Source organism: Channa argus, chromosome 23 (genome assembly GCF_033026475.1).
Source record: "Channa argus isolate prfri chromosome 23, Channa argus male v1.0, whole genome shotgun sequence".
Lineage (NCBI taxonomy): Eukaryota > Metazoa > Chordata > Actinopteri > Anabantiformes > Channidae > Channa > Channa argus.
In genome coordinates this window covers 4,611,917-4,634,724 of record NC_090219.1, presented here as the reverse complement: position 1 = coordinate 4,634,724, position 22,808 = coordinate 4,611,917, and the positions used below count along the sequence as shown (strand labels likewise).

The 22,808-nt window shown below is 40.2% G+C and overlaps 1 protein-coding gene across 3 annotated transcripts in view; it reads left to right on the top strand.

The window, feature by feature from the left end:
* Positions 1–22,808, top strand: part of pard3ba (par-3 family cell polarity regulator beta a) — a 135,108-nt gene that overhangs the window by 68,145 nt on the left and 44,155 nt on the right. For 2 of the 3 annotated variants that reach the window (XM_067493569.1, XM_067493568.1), the window contains exons 16-20: positions 737–840; positions 4,163–4,207; positions 4,886–4,933; positions 13,474–13,689; positions 14,297–14,504. In XM_067493569.1, the coding sequence (XP_067349670.1) occupies positions 737–840; positions 4,163–4,207; positions 4,886–4,933; positions 13,474–13,689; positions 14,297–14,504 (621 nt within the window). The remainder of the gene's footprint in view (positions 1–736; positions 841–4,162; positions 4,208–4,885; positions 4,934–13,473; positions 13,690–14,296; positions 14,505–22,808) is intronic. The other variant, XM_067493570.1, reaches the window with a different exon arrangement.

Here is a 22,808-nt window from a genome sequence, read left to right as displayed (position 1 = left end):
ATGAGCTGGTCTCACCTTTCTTGTTCAAAACCATTTGTAAATTGATTTGAATTGATTGTGTTTTATGTTATAAATACGTTTAACCCCCTAAAAGATTTTAATCAACCACTTCCATTGTAAATATAGGAAAAGCAATGAAATTCAATCAGAAAGAGAGATTATGGGACCTTTATATACACAGGTGTGTGTCTTTTCTAAACAAGATCTGGACACATTCCTTGGCCATGACCAAGAATTAAAGTGCTTTTTATAAATGACAGATTTCTGCATCATATTTTTCAAAACTGAAAAAAGTCCTACGACAAGTTTTCACTTTATTTGTTATGGGTTGTTGAGTGTATATTGATAAGCAAAATAGCAGTTTTATTCATTTCAAATAAAATATCATTAGTCGGTCATAACCTGCTGATATCTTAGGGTCTACTGATGAAAATGCTGAATGATTTACATGGATTACCATAAAAATGCCTCTGTCGTTCTGTAAGCGGTCTTATGAATGAGTATGCCTGTAAATTTGGGACGTGTGTACAGCAACTCATATGATCTGAGTCATAATCTGGCATCAATATACGTGTTTCACTGTGAGTCATGGCATCTGGAGTTGAGGAAATTAAATCATCTTTAGTGGATGTATATGTGCGAATTTTAAAAGTTTAGGTGATGAAACCACCTAGACGTTAAGAGCAAATACTGATCAGCTGATTGGTTTAGGGTAATTTTGACTCTTGTTTTGCAGTAACTTTCAGAAGCAACCAGACAACACTGCAGTTTTCTACAGTCAGTTGGTCAATGACAAGGACAACGTACCTCGCAACAGAGCCTCCAAGAGCATGGACCTGTGTGAGTGTAAACATATACACACACCCACAAAAGTCTTTATCAGTGAAAGAAGCTGTTGTTTCATCCCCCGTCACATAGATTTTCCGCATTAAAAACATACAAAACATATGGTTGTCTCAACCATCACAAACGCCAAACATAGGTGTTTTATCATTGGCCCGCACTACACACCATGGGACACAGCCTCAACAGTGACCACATGCCTTTTATCTGTACATTTTCTCTGTTGCCGTATGTAGCCATCTCCTATTATCCCCTGCCTGAGGGGATTTGACCCTCTGAACTCATAAACCCAAGGGTTTTCCAACAGACTGGATGAACACATCTAGTGTGTGTGTGTCCCTCCAATTTGTGTGTGAATGAATCGTTTGAGGTTTCCAGTGTCATAGCTTGGTGTGTGGTGCTGGTGTGGGGGGGTTAAGACGAAGAGGCTTATTTCTTTGTGTTCACCCGAGCTGGCCCCATCCTTCTCCCCTCTTGTTACGTTGACAAAATTGTTTTTCCTTTCTTTACTCCATCTCTGTTTTTATTTCTACTTCTTGGGGTCTCTTTCACAGCTGAAAGCCGATGAGTTCCTTGGTCTTGGTCTCCTCTATCTATCTGTCTTTCTTATCTACCTCTCTGATTTCCAATCCTGGTTCATTAGGTTCAGTGGATTGACTTTCTTCCTGCTGCACACGCCTCTGCCACCCAAGCTGATTGGCTTTCATTATGGACAAGGGTGGCCAGCAAACAATACACACACACACACACACACACACACACACACACACTGCTTTATGTCACTGAGGAACCACTCCAACACCCAAAACTATCTGTTTCCTCTCTCTGGCTTCCACCTCCTTCTCTGGCCATCCTCCATTTCAATCTGTTCTTCCGCTTTTGTGTTATCTCTCTGGTCCTATTCATCCCCTCCCTCTCCAAAGGGCTCAGTCCTGAAACAAGGTTGTTAGCAGAGCTATATGTGTGTGTATGTGAGGGGGTGTGTGTACATGCATAAAGATGGCAGAAGCTCTGAAAACATACAAGACCTCAGATGCTGACCCTGTCTAGACAATTTGTAGTTAAAGAGCCATTTGTTTTTTTTTCCTCTGGAGAGTTTCCCCACAAGTCAGTCTTTACGCTTACACGTATCTGAGCTCTAGCAGCGCCACAGAGTAGGTTAGCTTTTATTAAACACCACTTGACAGAAAGAGGTGAGCTGGTTTTATTGACCTTGAATGCCTTAGCAAATAGTCTGTTGACTCAGAGCTTCCACTCACACACAGAAATCCTCTTGTACATCCTGCCTGTCTGTGCTGAGAGGAAATGTGGAGACACCATCTCTGCATCAGCGTGGAATTTTGGATTAGTTTCAAATAATCTTAGAATGATGAATTAGGTTTTTGTTTGTAACACAAAGTACCAGAAAGGGCTTCTGTCATTATTTGCATTCTCTTGCAGCTATGTCATAAAACACTCTGTCTACCTTTTTCTGACAAGGAGTTTTTGTTTTTCTAAAATAAAATGAGCAATAATGGAGACTAATGCATTTATCAGCAGAAAAAGCCATGGTCTGCTTTGGAAGTGATCGTGTATGGATCAACTTTGTGTTGCTCAAAGTGCTGTAAAACCTCAGTTCTTTTAGGTGACGAGTAGCCCAGACAACTGACCATCATTTTACATTTTGTTGACCCCTAATTATTGCCCAGTGTCTTTCTCACTTAGTGTAATGTTCTGATTGATATGGTAACATGGTTACTGTGGAAATAGCAAATGCACTTTAATATCCTTATTTAGTCGCTCTTTGGTTAGAGGAGCTAGTACTTGTTTACAGTGAAGCCAAAGTCCTCCACCCTATTCTATCACTCCTTTCTGCATGCAGCTACCCTGAGAATCCCTCATGTTTCGGAAAGAAAATTTCACTCAGTATTGGATTGACAGATTCTGCAACTACTGATAAAACCACTATAGAGAGATTATTACTGAATGTATGTGGCTTTGAATTGTATTAAAAAATTCATTTTTTTGCGAGGTCAGGAGGTCAAATTTGGATGTGAAACAGAATCAAATAAAAATAAATCTGACAGGTCCAGCACACCAAACACGGACTCTCTCTCTAGCTAACTACTTTCCTCTCTTTTCTGACTCCGTATATTTCACCAAGCCTCTCAACCTCGATTGATTCTTTTCTCTGTCCGAATCTTCTGTTCTCACCTTTTCTTTTTTCCTGCATTATTAACAAATATATTGTATGCCCAACAATATACAGCAGCACTATGCTTCTGCAGGTTTGTACAAATATACTTACAGTATAAGGTTATCCAGTATTAGAATAAATGTATGTTATAGTTTAAAGCAGCTTAAAATATGGATTTTACATTTTTATCCTTCTGCCATGGCAGGACAATACAGACTTGGCTGCTGGCCATGAAGACATTTATCTTTCCGCCACAGAAAAGGAAGCTTTTCATTATCTTGTAGGGTCATGTGGCCTGGAATAGTTGTTTTTTCCCCAAACTTTGAAAGAATTTAATTTTTATTTTATCTGACACATGCACAAGAAAGATATTTCTGCTTCTTTGTCTTGGTTAGCTACACATGTATCTCTGCTGGATTTTATGAAGCTACCTCTCTGGATTTTCAATTTTATTTATGTTGATTGTGTTTTTTTTTCTTCAAGCCACTGTTTTTCCCAGCACACACCTTATCACACAACATCTGTTGCTTCTTGCTCTCTCGCCCTACTGTTTAACACTTCTTTTGGTCTCCTCACTTTCACCATCACTCCAATAGTCTCCCTTCCTCTCATTTTCCCTCTCCCTCAACAATCTGTCCTTCGGGAAAATTGACCTCATAAAAAATGAAAAGGATTATTTAAGAGAAATAGCAGCGTAATGAAAACCTATTATTGTATCCCATGATGCACAGCCTGTGGTGGCTGCCGCTTGCCAACCGCAATCCTGTTTAGTTAGATTAGGTGGTGGCGGGTAGGCTTTTCTCCTTGTTTTTGTCTTCCTCCCTTTATTATTTCTCATTGTCCCACCTCTGTTTTCATTTTCTCTCAGCCACAATATCTTTCCTCTGGTTTTCTTTTTCTTTTTTTCCCTACTTTTTCATTTCCTTTTTCAGTCTGTCATTTTGTCCCTCACTCGTGCTCCTTTGTGTAATATTTCTGCAGGGAGTCATTTACAGGATATCTTAGCACCAACAGTTACACATATAACCAGTTACAAGGCAGCACAAACCCTTGGAATGGTGCACATTCTGCTTTGTATTTTGGTGTGTGTGGCTTGTAAAAATAATGGTAGTTTGTTTTTCTTTGTATTTTTTTGTGTTATAGTGGCTGATGAGAGCAACTTGGGATCCCTGGTGGGACAGAAGAATGGTGAGTGTTTCATTTGATTAAAATATACTGTATACTGAAAACTTTTCTAGTTTTCTTTCTCTTTCTGCATCACGTTGTGCAACGGTTAATCACCGTTCGCACACAAACGCACAACAAATAACCCTTCTGTGAATCTGTTTCTCTGTTATAAAACATTGTTTTTTTCTCATTCTCGTTTGCCTCTCCCTCCCTCCCCTACCCAGCTGACAAAGTTGAATTGTGAAGCACTTAGTGTCTGGGCTCTTGCTGCTTTATAGCCGTCCAGGTCAGCAGGCTCGCGGTGTTCAATCCTCACCCAGCTGACAGTAGCCATATTGCATTACAATGGCTTCTGCTTCAGTTATTTCTCCACACTCAGTTCCGCCTTGTTTTATTTGAGAAAAGGCTGGTTAAAGGTGAAACATAAAGTCGGGTTCACTATTTTCCTTCAATGAGTGACAAAAACTGTACTGTAGTGCTGTATATCCAGTTCACTGTCAAGAACTAAGGCACTTTACATTTCTGACTACAGGAACAAGCCAGACTAAAGCCCCATTCAGACACAATTGTTATGCAAATGTGATGGCAATTTAACATGTCTGTCTTGTGTCTGAAAAAGCTCCCCGGTCTCTTATATATTAAAGAAATGATGGAAGTCTGACTCAATAAGATGAACAAGTTTTTGTGTGAATTTTGCAGCCGGAAATAAACCCTGTCAGATGAACATAAAGACCACAGTTATACAAGGTAAAAAATCCACACAAGGAAAGATTAAATACATGTTTACAATTGTCACTGTAATTAAGTTATCACTGTATAATCTGTTATGCAGCAAGAGTAAAATAATTTTAAGAAACTATGAAACACAGTGAATAAGCCAATTTATAATGACAAATCAGTTTTGAAAAATGTTCCCTATTGTAGTGTCAGGGGTAGTACAGCCACAGTAATAATCACAAAAATGGACCTTTTCCGTTTTAGCATTAAATAGATCTAATAATATTAAATAATAAAGTTGATGCAAAGTAAGCTCTTAGAATCCATCAGCGATGTAATTTATGAGAGGACAGGGAACACTCTTCTTCCTGGACATCATTGCTGTTTTTAGTGCCCTAAGTGGCAAATACTGTATACACATGACATAGTCCATGCGTGAAAAAAAGCATTAAGTATGTCCTCTACCTGAATTCAGACTTCAAAAACAGATACATCATTAAAGAAACACCATGCATTAAAACCAAATATGTGTAGGAACACTACTGAAATAAAAATGCCTAAGATTTTGAAAAAAGCAAACATAATTTTAGATGACAGCCCCTAGTGTCTTGTTTTCAGCAGGTATCATTTCATTTGAGTGGCGTTATGCATTTAGTGTATTGAGAAATAATAACTATAATAAATAATAAATCTTACTGTTAGGCTACTGTCACCGAACCTCAAGATGAAGATATAAAGGTTTGCCTTCAAAGTAATTGTGGTTGTTACACAGTTCTGCTGTATGAAGATGAACAGTTTGTGCTGAGATGGGAGCTGATAGGGCAGTGAGTCTCCACTGGGTCAGATGTTAAAGCTCCCGCTTTGTTTTTCAGTGGCCACTGCTGAAAGACTTTTTGGTTATTCTCCTGTGCTACTATGATTTACAATGTTGCTGACAGAGAGTGCTTGCTCAGTTGGCCATCTGTAGTTGGGCTAGAGGAGTCGTGATTTTAATTGTTTTGCAGAGGAGATGCATTGCATCTCATTTAGAACACCGTCCGAGTTTCAAAATCACAACAAGGCCTGCGTAAGAAAAAGAAGCAAGCATCACATAAAGAGCATTTCAGTTGTGATGTTGGGCGGCAGGCCCCGGCTTCCTTTCTGCCTCTGAGTCACAAAGTACACCGATCTCTTAAATCCACCTGCAGCAGCCAGCTAAACCTGCTGCCGGTTGAATACAAATGGACCAAGAGCACCACGCTGACCTTAAATCCCCTACACTCAGCATTCCCTCAAGTGGCTTCACCTCCGCCCTCCTCTTCCTCCTAATACCCCCCGCACTCCTCCTCTCTAACGTTCCCACTCTTATTTTCCAAGCATTTCTGATCAGGACCTATAGCCCTTATAATAAATAAAGCGATCAATTTCTCTGCTGCAGGGTGGCTTTCTTTTTACTTTTTATTTTTTTTCCGTCTTTTCCCTCATTGATGTCCTAGCTAATGTGTATTGACAGGGCTTTTGCGTGTTTCAAATTTTTGCTGACGCAGAGCTTCCTGTGCTCCCCCCATCCTAAATGGCCTCAGTGTTTCTTTATGGGCTTTGACATATTTCATTAGGTGGATGGTCTTAAGAGGCCTGCTGGCTTCTTTAATCTGGCTAAAACCCTTTTTCTCTCTGGCTAGAGCCGCTGCAAGGAGCGCTTCACTTCTCTAACTCTCTTTCTTTTTCCTCACTCCATTTTTCTCTCTGTCACTTACCCTTTCTCTCCCCCTCTCTCTTTCGTCTCTCTTGGTTCTCCAGTGTTTGGAGTTTCTATCTGCAATAGAGCTTAGTTTTTTTTCTTCTTTTCGCTTTCATCTTTACTATCGCTTCTCTGTTGATTATTCTCTGTCTCCTGCTCTGTCGCTGGGCTCATCCCTCTTTTTACTACCCTCTCAAGCCCAAACCTTCATGTTTTTTCTTTGCTTTCTTTCCCACCTCCTCACCTCTATCTTATTCTCTCGTTACATTCACTTTTATTCTCTCTCGCAACAGGCTGATCCTCCTTTATTCACTCTCTTTTCCCCTCTCTCTCTTTCTTTATTTTCCTCCCCCCTCCATCCTCTGCAGCTGTATCTGTTCCAGCTTTATGCGATTATGGTGAACATGCTCCACTCTCAGTTTCCTCTCCCAAGTCCAGCATCTCCTCAAGTCTCTGTATATTTAGTGCGTGTGTGTGTGTGTGTGTGTGTGTGTATGTGTGTGGGGACACCCTGCAGACAGCCAAAAGTATAATGGACAGATATCTCCCTATTCATCCCTCTATTTCTCTCCCATCTCTGGCAACAGGCTGCCCTATTACAACACACCTGAGAGCTCATCCAGCTTTTACACGTACACACTAACAGACACAATTTATGCACATACACAAGCATTGACGCTGTACAGAGAATTATACTGCAATACTGCATCTCAGCCCGGTCAGGCCGCCCTGTGATGTTGTTTGCTTTTTGTTGTGTGTATGCTTTTTTTCAGTCTTGTTGCTATCCATCTGTGTGTTTTCTTTTTGACTGGATGTTTAGTGTTTCCTAGCTAAGGGCTGACCCTGCAGCACAGCCACCAGTGCCATGACTCTGTGCACCCATTAGGTCCCTGTAGTTTCATCTTTGTTTAATTTAAAAGCAGTTGGTGTCCTCCTGGCGTCTGGTTCTCTCTCTGTTTGAATGAGTTGTAACTCTGTCCTGGTTTGATTATCTTTATTGGGCTAACTTTTAGTTTAGGACCATGGAAGCTATAATTTGTTGGAGTGCAACCTCAATAGTGTCATGTCCGTCAGCTAAGTAATTGCATTGTTTAGCAGTCACTCGGGTCTACACAGGTAAAACACGATGCAGGTATGTGCAAGTCTGAATTTATGGATACTACTGTTCTCCCTCATTGCACAAGTACGTTTAGCTGCCTCCCATTTACAAATGGCACATGTCCCACTCAACACAGCTCTCTCCAACTCATATCCATACTCTGCCACCCTTTCCAGTAGAGGTAAGCAGCAATTATGAAATGGCCTTTTAAGTCCCCTCCAGTTATTAAAGCTATTCATCAGGTTGAAGGATAAATACATAGAGCCCATATGTCCCCATTGCCTCATACATCTAAACAGCTGAACACAATTACTGCCAGAGCAGTGCCTGCATCCAGCTTTATCCTCTGCCTGTGATATAGCTAAATGCATTAAAATAGTGATGGAGGGATGTTTAATGGTTGCGCGGGTTTTTACTTGAAGTGAACTTTTGATTGGCCATAACAGCAATTGGATTTGCCCTTAGTGGTCATGCAGTTATTTGTGATTTGGTCTAACATAAGGTGCATTTTATTTTTTGAAAACAATTGTTGTGTCCAAACATTTGGAGGAAGGCTGGTGATATTTTCCTTATTGTCGACTGACATCATAAAAGTAAAATTGAATTGATGGTATTAACTGTTTAGCCAATGCTTGATACTGTGTTTTAGTTAGTCATTGACCTCTGCTTTTGTACAGAAGCTGGTAAAATATGTCAGAAAGCCACAGTGTTGCATGTTTTCTTTCATTGCCATCAACTTAATTACATACACTGTGCTTATGCAGTAAATGCTGATGCTTTTAAATGTGCATTAATCTACAGGTAAGAATAGTCCCCAGCAAATGCTCCTGTTTGAATATTTTGAGAGACAGACACTAACACATTATTGTTTCAGGCTTTATTGTCAATGTAATATATTTATAATAATGCAAAGCTTCTCATTAATGGTGTCAGTGGACTCATGTCAATGTATTTTTTTTTTTGCATGTCAGCATGAATTTGGGGTTTACAGTCTATAGTCTGTACATTTAAGGTGAGCACTGAGGATTAATGTCCTGACAGACAATTGTGTGTTCTGTCCATTTCTGTCTGTAGTTAAAATAACATTTACTCACATGGGACTAGGTATATGTATTGTAATATCAGATTAATTAAGTCTCATTTTAAATTAAATATCTTTTATTAAAACAGTGCTATAAAGAAAAGTGCAATTTCATCTCTTGTAACAGCGTATGTAATGCTTCAGTTGAATTAAATTCAGTAGCCTTTATGGAGAAGTTTGACGCTGAAATCAGACTTTCTTTTACAAGTGTGTGGTGTGTATTTGAGTCTGTATGTGTCATGTGTTTTTATAGCAGAGTCCAGACAGGTCAGGGGCTGTTTTAGTAGTGTACAGAACAGCCACTCAGAGTTTTATTGGCCGGTGTTGAGATTGGATAGTAGATTGAAAAGTTTGTGTATGTGTGAGAGAGACTGTATCTTCTCTGCGTGTTGCCATGTGCATATCTGTGAGCACTGTCGCGGTTGCCTTGTATGTATCATTGTCAACATGTGTGTGTCTGTGCTGTCCTCTACCTGATTTAAAGAACTATGTTCCAAAACAACAATCCCCCTTTATATTGGTGGGTTAAGATCCTCTTTGGAAACACAGACACTACCCTTCTCCATAACATAATTGGCAACCCCAGTGGTTTTGATAGATGGGGCACTTTATGGTAACTTTGGCAACTTTTCATTTATTCATTGTGCTGCAGAGCTGCTGACTATAGACCACATTGTAGACCAGTTGACCGTTAGAGGGTTCAGCAGTGTGCTAAGGTTTGTGTGTGTGTGTGTGTGTGTGTGTGTGTGCGTGTGTGTGTGTCCACTTTTTTTTTAAGTTGTGAGTTGAGCATCAGTGTCAATTTTAATTTAAATAGGACAACGTTCTAGTTTAATAGTCTGGCCGTAAATATGTGGATGTGCAATAATTCTGAGTGGTGTATTCAATTTCTACTGCACATAGTGGTAAAGCCTATAGTTTATCCATTTTCGAATTCATCTGTTCTTGTGTTCAATGGGTGAAATAATTAGAAAGTTGTGGACAAACAGTTTTACTCAGAAAGAATAGTTGTACCAAATGTAGGAGAAAACATTTAGGTTTGACTGCAATTATGATTTTTGTTTTCTTAAAGTTACTTTTTTTAAGACCCCCTTGACTTAAAAGTAAAAAATGAGTTGTATCATTATGTCTCAGACACTTTTTAACCAGCATCACAGAGTCATGTTCGACCTCGTGAGGCCTGTCAGCACAGCAGGACCCTGAGGCTACGTTCCAGGCAAAGATTTCACTGCCGTCTCCCAGTACAGATGCGACAGCAGTCAGCCTCTACCTTTACAGAAGTTAAAATATACAGGACCTGTACACATCATGAGATGTGAGAGGTTTAGGCATGTGTGCAGGTGAATTGTAGCATGTGCTTTGCTGTCTTGTTGAGGCATCTTCTGTATACAGGGAAGTGTTGTCTTTTGGGTGGTTGGTATGTCTGCTCCACTAAACCATGCACTATGTACAAAATATAATAGAGGAAACATTGGCTGTTGCAGCTGAATGTTCCAATTCCCTACCTTAACCTTAACCTAAAGTTAAATCTCTTTAGCTGCCTTAACTCCTGAAAAGATGTCAGGGATGCTAGAATGGGTTATCTAGAAAATCCAGATGGCTTTAAAGTTCCTTAATTGAATGTTCCTAATAAAAAGAACCACATTTAATTTTTCAATCAGAGAATACAGTTACACTTTTTACACTTAATGATGACATGTTTTATAACCATGTAACCCTTTAAATTGCTACAACTTGCATATTGTCTTCACTGGAAATATTGTCTCTTGAACCTGGATACCTGGAAAAAAATTCTTCCCGTTTTGCTACTTGTCAAAATTGTATCAATTAAAAAGCATCCAAAGTGAAATTGTGACATTGTTACTTGATCTTGGACAGAGGAGTGTTACAGCTGTGAAGGGCATTGCCCATCATCCTGGCCTGTTTGGCTGTTAGGTTGTTTGTCAAATATGTGCACCAGCTTGAACCAGTGGCAATCAGGCAGACAGGATGCGAGCGGATCCGTGAGAGCATCTGCTGGCACAGTGGGCAGCGATATGTGATAAACGCTGATTTCACCCTCCATTGAATCGAGTTGGCGATGATAGCCACCTCTCCCTCTCTCATCCATCCTATTAAACCTTCATTATTCATTTACCTCCAGCCTCAAACGCCTGACATGCATGGAATGAGTACACTCAAAGCCCTACACACACACAAACACTCCCTCTTGGAAAAAGTGAATTGCGCTCATATTTCTCCTCCTTTTTCATCTAAAGCACTCAAGGACAAACACCGCTATCTTACACGGGCAGTATCATGACATTAATTTACGTTTTTTTTTTTTAACTTGGAACAAAATGTTCCAAATTTGTAGTTAACACACACGTGCACACACACTCAGACACACACTTTCTTTGTGTATAGTGCAGCAGTGCGCTGGCAAGGAGCTTAATTCTATCAGGCTGTGAGCCGGACAGCCGTAATTACATTTGTGACACAAATCCTGCCTCTCAAATTGAGCGTTTTATTCCTGAGCGCTCCCCCCTCTCTATTTATAACCCCTTATTCCCCATAAATCCCACTTCCTCTTAGAAAGTCAATTTAGGACTTAAAAGGCAAAAATGCTCTGCTTACTCTTCCCCTCCTTTGACTCTATCGCAGCTTCAGTTTCACTTCTCCTTTTCCCCACTCTACTTTGGAGCTTTGAAGCCTCTGAAATGCCAAAAAATCTGTCTTAAGTGGTGAGTGCCATGATGCGAGAAAGTCATCCCTACAGGAAAGTTTGACAAAGAACGCTGCTTGCAAGCTGTCTGTAACTTCTTTTAAGACTTCCTGTTTCTTTGTGATACACACCTGGTGTGCAGACTAGTTAGTTTCTGGGCTGAAAATGTACTTTTCCTGCATCATTCTTGGTCATTCGTCAGTCAGTTGCTCCAACAGCCTTGTAGCAGCTGAGCCTTCATAACTTTTTGTTCTTATATCTGCTTTGTATACTTTTTGCTGTTGGTTTTTTTAATTACAGTTGTGTAAATGCTCCAATCTTTCCAGTTTTGATAACCATTTGCCTTGCACTTTCTTTCCCACTTTGTCCTCTATACTTCTGCTGAATTAGCAGTGGCCTTCATGGTTTCCCCCTCCTCAATCCCCCCTTCTTTTCCTCTCTCGAGTTGGAGGCCATACCTTCTATTATGATGGCAGTTCATTTATTCCCCCCCTCTTTTGCTTATGCATGAGCCTGTCACTTCCCATAGTGTTACTCTTCACCTGTCCCTGTACCACTTCACCTCATTCATCGTTTTTTTCCCCCTGCCTTTATGCTTTTCGAATAGGGTTCTGACTTTATGTGAAGCCTTCTTTTCACCCTCTCACATCTCACCTACCCATTCCTGGGTTTTAACCTTTTTGAGCATAACAGTAAAAAGCGATATTCATTAGGAAGACCTTAAAATTTGAGTTCCCACTTCTTTCCTATGATGCGGACTTTAAACTCACAGTTCTGACGTTTCTTCCTAGGTAATTCCAAGTTTAAAATTAGAATGCAAACATTTTTGGTGGCTCAAATTTTCTTACATACTTTAAAGTACAAAAGTTCTAATAAATTGTATTGTAGGCCCAATAAGAAAGAATGGTGTGCTTAAGAAGTGGTAAATCCAATAATAATAACATTTGTGCTGATTAAAAAGTATTTTTTTTCTCATCAAAGCCAATGTTTCATATGTGAAAAGACAACACAGCTTCATCTATACTTGCAGGTCCCAAACACCCATGTCCACCTACTCAGGTGTTTCCATTTATTTTCCCTCGTTAGACTAAGTCTGAGGACTGCGTGGGCGTCTACACACTGTGCTTGATTTGCATCTGACCTTCCAATTAGTTTTGTTGCACTTATTTAGGTCAAAAATGTACTGCTATCGCTCTTATTGGTTGCTGAAGTTTGGTGTCCTCTCATGAATCCAGCACACTTCAACCTGAGCAGAAGTCTAATTAGCCAGAATTGTGAACGAACCTGTGTGGGTGCACAAGGCACATACACAGCATGATACGTTACAAGATGGATAATGGAAAACCAAGTTAAAATTAGTTTTTAAATACAATACTTAAAAAAAAATAAAATTCAACCAATAAGCCATGAGAGGAATATGTGAAAATTTTCTCTCTAATTACACTCAAGCACCTTACAAGCAGGGTGAGAAAAGCAATGACCATAAATTTTAAAGCTGTGTTGTAGGAATGAAAAATTAATACGAGAGCACTGGGCTCAATCTGAGTCTTTGAAACGGTGGAGAGTGCTGGAAAATTTCTCACAGCTTTAAACTACTGATGCAGATGAAAAGGGTTTGTCATACATTTACTTCCTGTTTGAGTTGCCTGTGGACACAATTGACAATGTTACACTGACTTAAGCCTAGGAGATATGGGCAAAAGAAACAAACTTTCCGATTGGGCACACTCATCCCAGCTCATCTAAAATTTGTTGTCCCAGTTACATTTTTGATTAAAGCTTCTGATCTTAGCCATTTTAACATTTAAAGCCTTCTATCTGATTTTTATCTTGTTTATGAGCAAACTTTCCTCCTCCATGAACCAGGCATCTGCCCTCCCTTTTTCCTGTCATCCTCTGTTTAACATACATCCACCTCCTCGCTCACAGGCCCTCCCACTCTCTCTCATTTCTTTTTGCTTCTCAGAGCCCTCAGCTGATGGAGCGCTAGGCCCAACCCTGGGCCTGTGGAAGTCCAGCTCCCTGGAAAGCCTTCAGACAGCTGTGTCAGAGGCTAAGCAGAGTTACACTCAAGACCAGGTGCCCTTTCACCGCCCACGACCGCACGTGGTACGGGGGCGGGGATGCAACCAGAGCTTCCGCATAGCCATAGACAAGTCCTATGATGGTCCTTCAGAAGATGGTAAGATTTCTCATTATTAGCATTTTAAAGTACTAAATATTTAATTATATTTTTATATAGAACTGCTGCTGCATCAAGAAGGAGGAACAAAAACGACGTACTTTTTAATGTTAGACAGTCTCTGTTGCCATAGTATAGGACACTTTCCAGACAATGTCTCCATTTTAAATTAGACACTACACCAGCAATGCACGTCCCTTAGGCTTTATGACACACTGGCACACAGGAAAAGCCAGAGGCCTGCCAAGGGACAGCGCTTAGCCCAAGTACCTTAATGAAATGCTACATGATTTTATCCACTCAGCAATTTAGGAAGAGCAACTTTATATCTTACAGCAGCATAATTTTAAAGCTCTACCTTGTGAACCCACAGACGTGTGTGTGTGCGTGCGTGTGTGTGTTTGATCACTGAGGAAATTACACTGAGTTCATGGTATAAATTGGCTGATGATATTGGAACAGATCTGAACTGTTAAAAATGAGAAACTAAATGTAATTCATGTGGCTGCATTTATAAGTCTACCTTCCAGCTGTGGCACCTACTGCAACCTCTGCCCTCACACCTCTGGTTTTAACAACATTTATCCCCATTCCTCTAACCCCCTAGATGATGACCTGTCAGATCATAGCTCCGGTCATGAAACACCCGCCAGCAGCTCCTCTCGCCAGGATCTAGACGCGGAAGATGGGAAGAAGAAGAAAAAGAAGAAAAATGCATTGAAAAGGAAAGATAAGAAGAGCAAAGGGATAAAGAAAAGTGATTCCATTGAGGATCTGGAGAAGAAGACCAAAAAGAAAGGATTTGGAATCTTAAGGTAGAGAGTGTAATTTATTACTACATCTAAAACATTCAGTAAGGTGTGATTAGTCAGTCAGTAAATAATTCCACAGACTGCCATGCCAGTACCTTGATTATCTAAATTGAAAAGGTCACCTGCTTAACAGGACAAATGTGAGCTAAAACAACAGGTAATGAGACTTGTGTTTCATCACTAAGAAATATGGTAGTTATTTTTTTTTTCTATCTTAGTGTGGCACAGGTTTAGGTTGAGATCGGGTCAGAGTTGTAAAGCTGTGAAGAAGACTAAATATCAGACACATCCCAGTAGAATTTAGGTTTTATGTAAAAATGAAAGAAAACCAGCATTACCCTGCCCTACTTTCCTCTGGTTAAGTTTCAACAAATTACCCACTGTGCACAGCCAGATTATAGGATATTGGAAAATTGGATATGAACACAACCTTCTTGGTAATGGAGGGTTAGCTTTATCTCTCAATCCAAGCAAAGTCCCACAGACACAGTACCAACCCAAAGTGCTTGTCACCCCTTTATCAACGTGTTCCCATCGTGATTGTAGCGCTCCAATCCTGCACCAGCAATTCTTATCTATTGGCAGTGACACGGTGTGGTCAGTGTATCACCGCACTTCCAACACTTGAGATTCAATTAGGCTGCTGTGAGAGATAGCTCAGGCCGAGCGTGGACCTACAGATGGCAGATAAGAATCCAATCGGGCACAATGTCAAGGGCAGTAATGGAAGTGATGTTCACACGGTGAGGCTGGTAGTGGGATGATGTAAGACATACTCAGAGAAGCAGAATTATGTACATACAAGAACACATATCAGGAAGATTATAGTGAATATAATGCAAGTTAACCTAGCATTTAATGTCTGCAATAAAATGCACTCACCTTTGTTTTCTGGCTTCTTGAATTTCTTTTCTTTCATTCTCATTTCTTTCGTTCATGTCCAGTCTGTGAAAGAAAAGCATTTGTAGAATGTTTGCAATGATAAAAGAAATGCACATGTACTACACTTCTGGCACATCTTACTCTATTGCCATCCAAAACAGCAATCAACACATTGCTGTCAGGAGCTTCACGGGAAGCTGCTCCAAAGTGCCAAAGTGTCATTTTATGATTATGATGTACATGTTTTCTTCCTTTTACTCAGAAGAAATCTGATGTCACACCACAGATGATAAGAGGCAGTAAAGGCCAGTTAAGGCAGCAGAGTGTGAGTTTACAGGTGGAATGTGAGACTTTATAACGTGTGTGACAGCTGCACAGCAAGTTCTGTAGACTTTAGTGTACCTGGGAAGAGGCCTTGAAAAATATACTGTAATATTTCTCATAATTAAACTGTTAAGGTTTATTAATAAGTTCTAATGGTGTATATTTTGTAAAACAAAAAAATACCCACATCCATAAAAAAGGAGACCCAATCCACATCTAGTCTGGCAAAGCTGATTTTGAAAATTCTCAGGTACAGGCCATATCTTTATCCAATGCTAAACACCTTTTTTTCCATTTGCAAACTCAGCCTTTTGAATTAGTCACAATAGTCAGAAACACACCAAACCACTCCAGTGTTTATCCAAGCACAGACACCGAGTGCTTTTCTAACTCAACAATAAAACTCAGCATTGTAAAAAGCTTCCTGATTGTTGCACCGTGCACTAGTCTCTCTCTCCCTGGCCTTTATCTGGCCAACTTGATCATTATTGAACTTGAAATATGACTTAATTAGCTGGAGTATTGTGCGGTTCAATCTAATTACAGCTCTCTAAATGTTATTTTACTCCAATGGCAGCATTAGGAAAAGGGCAAATTATAAACATATGACCTCAATTTACCTCTGCAGTGAAAGTGTGCACAGCAGCAGCTAGCACAACAAATGTTGGAAGTCGGCCCTGTCCTGTCCTTTGAGCAGCCGTAAATATTTAGCTTAGCTGTGCCAGTATTTGAAGAGCAGAAGTACACTGCAAACAGCTGGGTATAAGGTGACCTCTGGAAATTACATATTTGTTCTGGGAACAGTTTTTTATTTTTTTTGGTTCTGGCTAAATTAACATACGATACTCTTTATATGACAAGCATCATGTCAGTCAAATGTCAGTATTACTGGTCTGATATAAAAGAAATGTGCCCGTTTATTGAAATTAATTCTATGGTAGCGTCATTGCACCTGCATGACCTGGTTAAAAAAGGGATATTTAAAACTTGAACTGGTTTGTTTTTTATAAAATGCCAAAGGTTCTGATACCAGTATATAAAGGCTGCAAATTCAGCAAATTATTTTAATACATTTTAATGATTTAATAATAATCAGGGTGTTCAAACTTATAGTCAAAATTCTGGCCACACTTGAGAAGTGAAACTGTATCTGATGATTAAAATCACAAAAAGAGATTTTCTACAATTTTGATCAGTTGTGGTTATAACACTATCATCAAATTACCCACCTTTCCTTTTCGTCCAAAAAGCTGTGCGTCTTACGATTTAGAATGCTAATTTCAATCACTTTGTCTGTGCTGTTCTCTCTCTGCCTGCGTTTCGCTTTTTCTGGAGTGAGCTGCCATCAGATGTGCCTTCTCTTCTTTTTCATCACAGGGCTCTCAAAGCTCCATTCACATCTTGTCTCCCTGATTGCTAAATAAGCCAAGACAAATGGCAGTGCCCTTCAGACCTTCCTCAGTAGAGGTTGACTGCCTGTCTTGTCTGTATTCAGCAGACAGCAGTGTCTGTGAGTGTCTTTGCCTGGAACATAGCCTCTGGAACTGCGCCACTGACAGACCACGGAAAGACTAACACTGTAACTCAGGTCGCACTGCTGCTTTCTCTCTCCTTCATGCATCTGCCACATCCACATACTCTTGTACAACAGAGATTAACGCGGTCAATGATTTCTAAGGCATGGATATATTTACATAACACTTTTAGATTTCAGCTAAAATTTTTACCAAAGACACAATTTTATCCGGAAACCAGGACTTATGTTTCCTCTACTTTTTACCCCAGTGATATTTTTACAAGTTTCTTAGCATTAGGAAGTTAATCGTGGCATTAATTCTTGTGTGTACAGCTTATGCTTGAGCCCTATCTTGTTTTTGTGTGAGGATTAGACATATTATGGTCTGATCCAACATGACTTAATCAGGAGGTCAGGGTTTGAAGGATATAGTTTGTGACTCACATTCACTGAATGTGTCATCAAGTCAGCGTCAACTCCCAAGTGAGTTGACATGCAGCTAAATGGTAAAACTGTTTATTTTTACCTTGTTTTTTCATTTCATAGATGCATGTGATTTAATATGCCGCATGTCATTGCTCAACCACCCCACCAGCCCTGCTGGGCACTGACATGTCCCGTCTGTCCTCATGTCCCGTCAGTCACTCAGTCAGGATCAATGTTTAGCTGTCATTATAAGCACACATCCATACTGTGACAGGCCACCAACAGCCCTCCACCAATTTAAAAGGCATGAAAGCCACTGTTTTGATCCACTGTTTACAAATCCACATACAACATAATACATCCTCTCCCCCACTCAAGAAATCCGACAGCAAGCCAATTAGCGCCGTCCGTTCCGCTCTTATCCTATCGCAGAGCAGCAGGATGTGCAGGGTTGAAAGGTAGTCACTGGTGGGCTGTGCTCCTGTAGTGAAACCGGAGGGGCCCACTCCAAGTTGATTTCTGATGGATTACTGCGGTTGGTGTTCACTCCACCTCCTCATTCGCTTTCCTTGAGCTCTTGTTTCCTTACTTTTGAACTGTCAGGATAAGTCTCCTCTCACAAGTCTGGCTTGTTCCTTTCTTCCCACCCTCTATCATGTCCTTTTTCTTTGTGTCCGTTTGAGCTTCTTTCTTCTGTCTTTTTCTTTTTTTTCATTTTGTCTTTGTATTCAGCCTGCTATACTTGAGTGTTTCTTTGACAGTTCATCTCTCTGTCCTTGAACGAGCTATTGATTTAACCAGGCTACATTAAACAAAATGAGCTCTTAAGTCCTGCTTGAATTCACACAAGTTGATGATTTTCTACAATTAACTGTGCTAATACGAGCTCTGTGAGGTCTCAGAGACCTCCGGCCAATTAAACAAGCACAAGACATGTTCGTTGTTCTTGTCTCTGTAAGGTTTCTGTTACTGATGCCCTGATTGGAACTTGTGAAACAGAAACTGGCTAGGTGGTGTTCTGTTTATTCTAAGCAAACCAGAAAAGTAAAACTTAATCATTCTGGTCTGTTCGGGAAATTCTTAGAAAGGCTGTAGCATTAATCACTCTTTTGTTGGTGCTATGAAGACCCTTAAAATGTTACAGGTTGTGGCTCGAAATATATAAAAACACCAATAAAACAAAGAGAGGAAAGGGACAGAAGTATAGATGTAGACAACTATGGCTGTCAACAGTGTTGGTAGGGGTACCAAAATCCCTCTGACATATTTGTGTGGATGTCTCAGCACTGACTCTAAGCTGTGAGGGGGGTAAATTGAAGGTGCATTACTTAATCCCACCGGTGGTTAATGCAATGGAGGTGGATTTTTCCTTCTCATCTGGCATTTAAGGGCCGTTAGCTGCGCCTATGTAAAGTGGAAAGTATTAATGTTAGTGTTCTCCTTTGTAAAATATGCATAAGTCCATACATTTTGCATACAGGACAAAATTCATCTCTCGTGGATGAGCAATATAGCACTCTCTTACTTCATCTCTATTCATCTCTTTATCTTCACATAAATAATGTATGCAAAGCCACAAATCACTTCTTTGTATGAAACGCACCACTGTGGCTTCCTAATCAGGTCTGCTGTAAATGTTTCCTGGAGACAGTAAAGCCCTGCAGACTCTTTCACTTGTACATGCACACTTCGTTCAAAATTTTGGCCAGAGGTTGGAAAAGACAATCATGCAAATATTATCCTTGCACATCTTTCGGAAAACCTTGGTTAGGGAAAACTGGTTGTATCTGCGTGTGAGTGAAGATACAAATACACTGCCTCTGCAGATGTTTGTCACATTTCTCACATTTTTAACAGCAGTTGAACAGGTGTACCTAATAAAGTGGCTGGTTAGTGTGTCTGCCATTACAATTGCTAAAGCAGACCCCCCTCAACCCCCAAATGTACCATAATTCTGAAACTCCAAGCAGCAGATCAATAACTCTTCATAGAGAAACAGTATTCATAAATGACACCTTCATTTTTTCTTTTCATAATTCAAATGTGTGCACAATTTGATCACCACAATACACCCACTGTCCTTAAAAAAAAAAAAGGTTCCAAGTATTTTTGCCATTCCTTAAAATGAGCTTTCCCGCAGCAGAAGCAGCTTGCTGTACTTTCTATTGAGGCACAATTCTAATTTACAACTTTACCATTGAGGCAAACGGACATGGATGCTATCACCATCAGCAGCTGCCAGAAAAACAAATTGACTTTTTTTTTAAAAACTCTAATTCTAGCCTCAATTCACCGTGATGGCCAGCTTTCCTGAAATGATGTGCGAGTTTATTGGTGTTGATGTGAGCTGTCAGTCAAATATCAGAAGAACGTGGAATTGACAGTGAATATGATGAGAAAATCCTCATGCATATATATCAGTTGATAAAGGGGCAGTCGTAACAAGCCTCCGCCTTTCCTCCCTACCCCACCCTCCCTGCTTTATTTCTGTCTCTCATGCCTTCCCCTTGAAATTCCCCCCTTCTCTACTCGCACACGAAGGGCTTTTATGTTGCTTGTCTTTCATGCCGCAGCTACACCTGCCTCTCTTCTTCTCCTGCAACTGCTCCTACTTTATTCACAACTCGGGTGCTGTGCTGTAAGGGGAGGGGTAAGGCAAGGATGCCGACTCACTCTTCAACAGTTTTGAGCGGGAAGAAGCTACACCAGAGCAGTTGGGGATTTAATTGCTTTATTCATAGGCTTTTGAATAACATGTTTACCTCTTCACTTCAAGTTTGGGGGGACATCCATTACTATCAGTTTTTATTTAGCTTAATCTTCCGTACTGATGAACATCCTCTGTTATGTAAGATAATCACTTTGTAATGTTCCCAGCAATCATTTTACCAGAGTAACTGTTTTTCAAATGACAGGAATCCTATTTAGAAATGAAACTCTTCCTTTTGATTTCTACCGGTAAATTCTGTGACTCACCCATTTGAGAAACACGAAACCTATGTTTGTACAGTGAATTATTGCCCATAAGGTAATTATCAAATGAGACAGTGAGCCGAGACTTCCATTTGCGTTGATCAGTTTCACGATCCATCAGTTCCTATTGAGTTCTGACATTTGAATTGACCCGGAGGGACGGACGATTTGGAACGCAGACACATTCGTATCAGCCAGACAACTCAAGCGGCATTTCAACAGCCAAGTGCCCATCACTCACTGGCCAATTAAAGATATTCATACAACCACAGGAAACAGTCACAAACTATTAGCATTTGATCTTAAGTACTCGTGCACACACAAAAGACAGGGCGCCAGGAAGTGATTACACCTCCAATAACGGTTATGTCCTATTCAGTAATTTTCATGTCATGAGTGATGAATGAACTTCCTCTGTCATTTAAGGTCTGCTAACGACACACACATGTGAGGACTCACACACAGTCCAGCGTCTCCTTGCCCCCTTACATAGCTCTCTGTATAACACAGATACAGAGGGTGACCTCTGCTTTCCAGATGGAGTAGGTTAAGTGTTTCTTGTCTAAGGGTGCGTGAAAGTCTTGGAGGAGCCAAGACTTTAACCTTTCCCAGTCTGCCAGTGGATTTCATCTGGAGCCATGGTGACCTAGCCTCCGGCTGGGAAAATGCTTAGAATGTTCAAAAACATCGATAACAAAGTCCTCACATACTTTTAAGCAGTACATATTCCATCACTATGTGGATCAAGATACCATAATGTTTTTTCACTCCCGTCAAATCTTATAATCTTGCAAGCTCCTGAACTATCATCCATTAAAATGCATGCCTGCACCCTCATTTATATACGGATTCTGTATCAAAAGCATTGGTTTGTATAGACCAGAGACAGAGGATTCACCTGTTACTGTTTTTTTCTTTAACTTTATTTACTGTCCACACATAGAGAGACAACACGTGCACCATCGTCCCCACCAGCAGGGTGTAACAATGAGATGTGTAGCCCAGCGGTCTCGTTAAATATTAATGACTTCCCTGACAGAAGTGAGAAGGGAAAGAGAAAAGACAAGACAAATTGCCAGGGGCAACGGATTTTGTGTGGAATTGCTAAAATATGCCACGTTTCAGAATGCAAACAATTAAAGGGAAGCCCATATTTCACCAGATGGCCCCTGGACAGCACAGCAACTCACTCTGTCAAAATAAAAAAAACTCACCTCCTCGTTGTACTTTCTCTCCTGTCTTTGCTCCCTCACCTGTCTTGCCTCTTTCCTTCCCTCGTGTCTTTTTTTCACTTTTATTCACTATTCGCTTGTTTTCCTTTTATTAACATTTCTTGATCTTAATCCCCCACTTTCTCTTTTATTTCACTTCTATTCTGTCTTTCCTCCCTTCATTTTCTGTTATTCTTCCTTCTTTGTCATCAGCACTACATTCTTTGTTTTTCTTCTTTTTTCTCATCCTTTCTCTTCCTCTCCCTTTCCTTCTCCCACTCAGTTGTCATGCCACCCTTTTCCTGTCCCTCTTATGCCTTCTTCCTTTTTCTTCTCTTCATCCTTGTCCCTTCATCTATATCTTTCATCTGACTTAAGTATCAGTACTGTAGACTTTGGCTAGGTGTTGATTAAGAAAAGCATTCATGCCTGCTTTCAGCTCCCCTGAGAACAACCTGCTGTGCAATCTGTCAGCGTCTGTCTTCTCTCCTACGGGTTCATGTAGAAAAAGAAAATGTTCCTTCCATTTTTGACCCTTATATATATTGCACTAGGGTTGTTGACTGCAGGCTAATGGTAGCTTGAGAATGTTCTCAAGCATTTGCTGTGAAACACTTGAAACACATTCTCGCTACATTATTAATATGCTCTAAGTGAAGCTGTTTTAACTACGATTAGTATCGGGTGGATCTTTTTAGCTGCAGTTTTATCTCTCACACTCTCCTTCTTTTTTCATCCTATCACTGCTAATATTAAATTAATGGAAGCTGATTTGAGCCAAATTGCTGGTGTGCGGCACAGAGCATATGGAGAGGAAGTCAGATAAATAGATTTAATTATGCCCAGTGGGGAAAACTCAGGGCCTGCTGGCTGTTTTTATTATCGAACTAAGGTGGGGGATTTCTGCAAAACAGGCCAGAATTGGCTAATGTTGCTGTCAATCAAATACTAGTTTTTGCATCCCAGCATGACCTT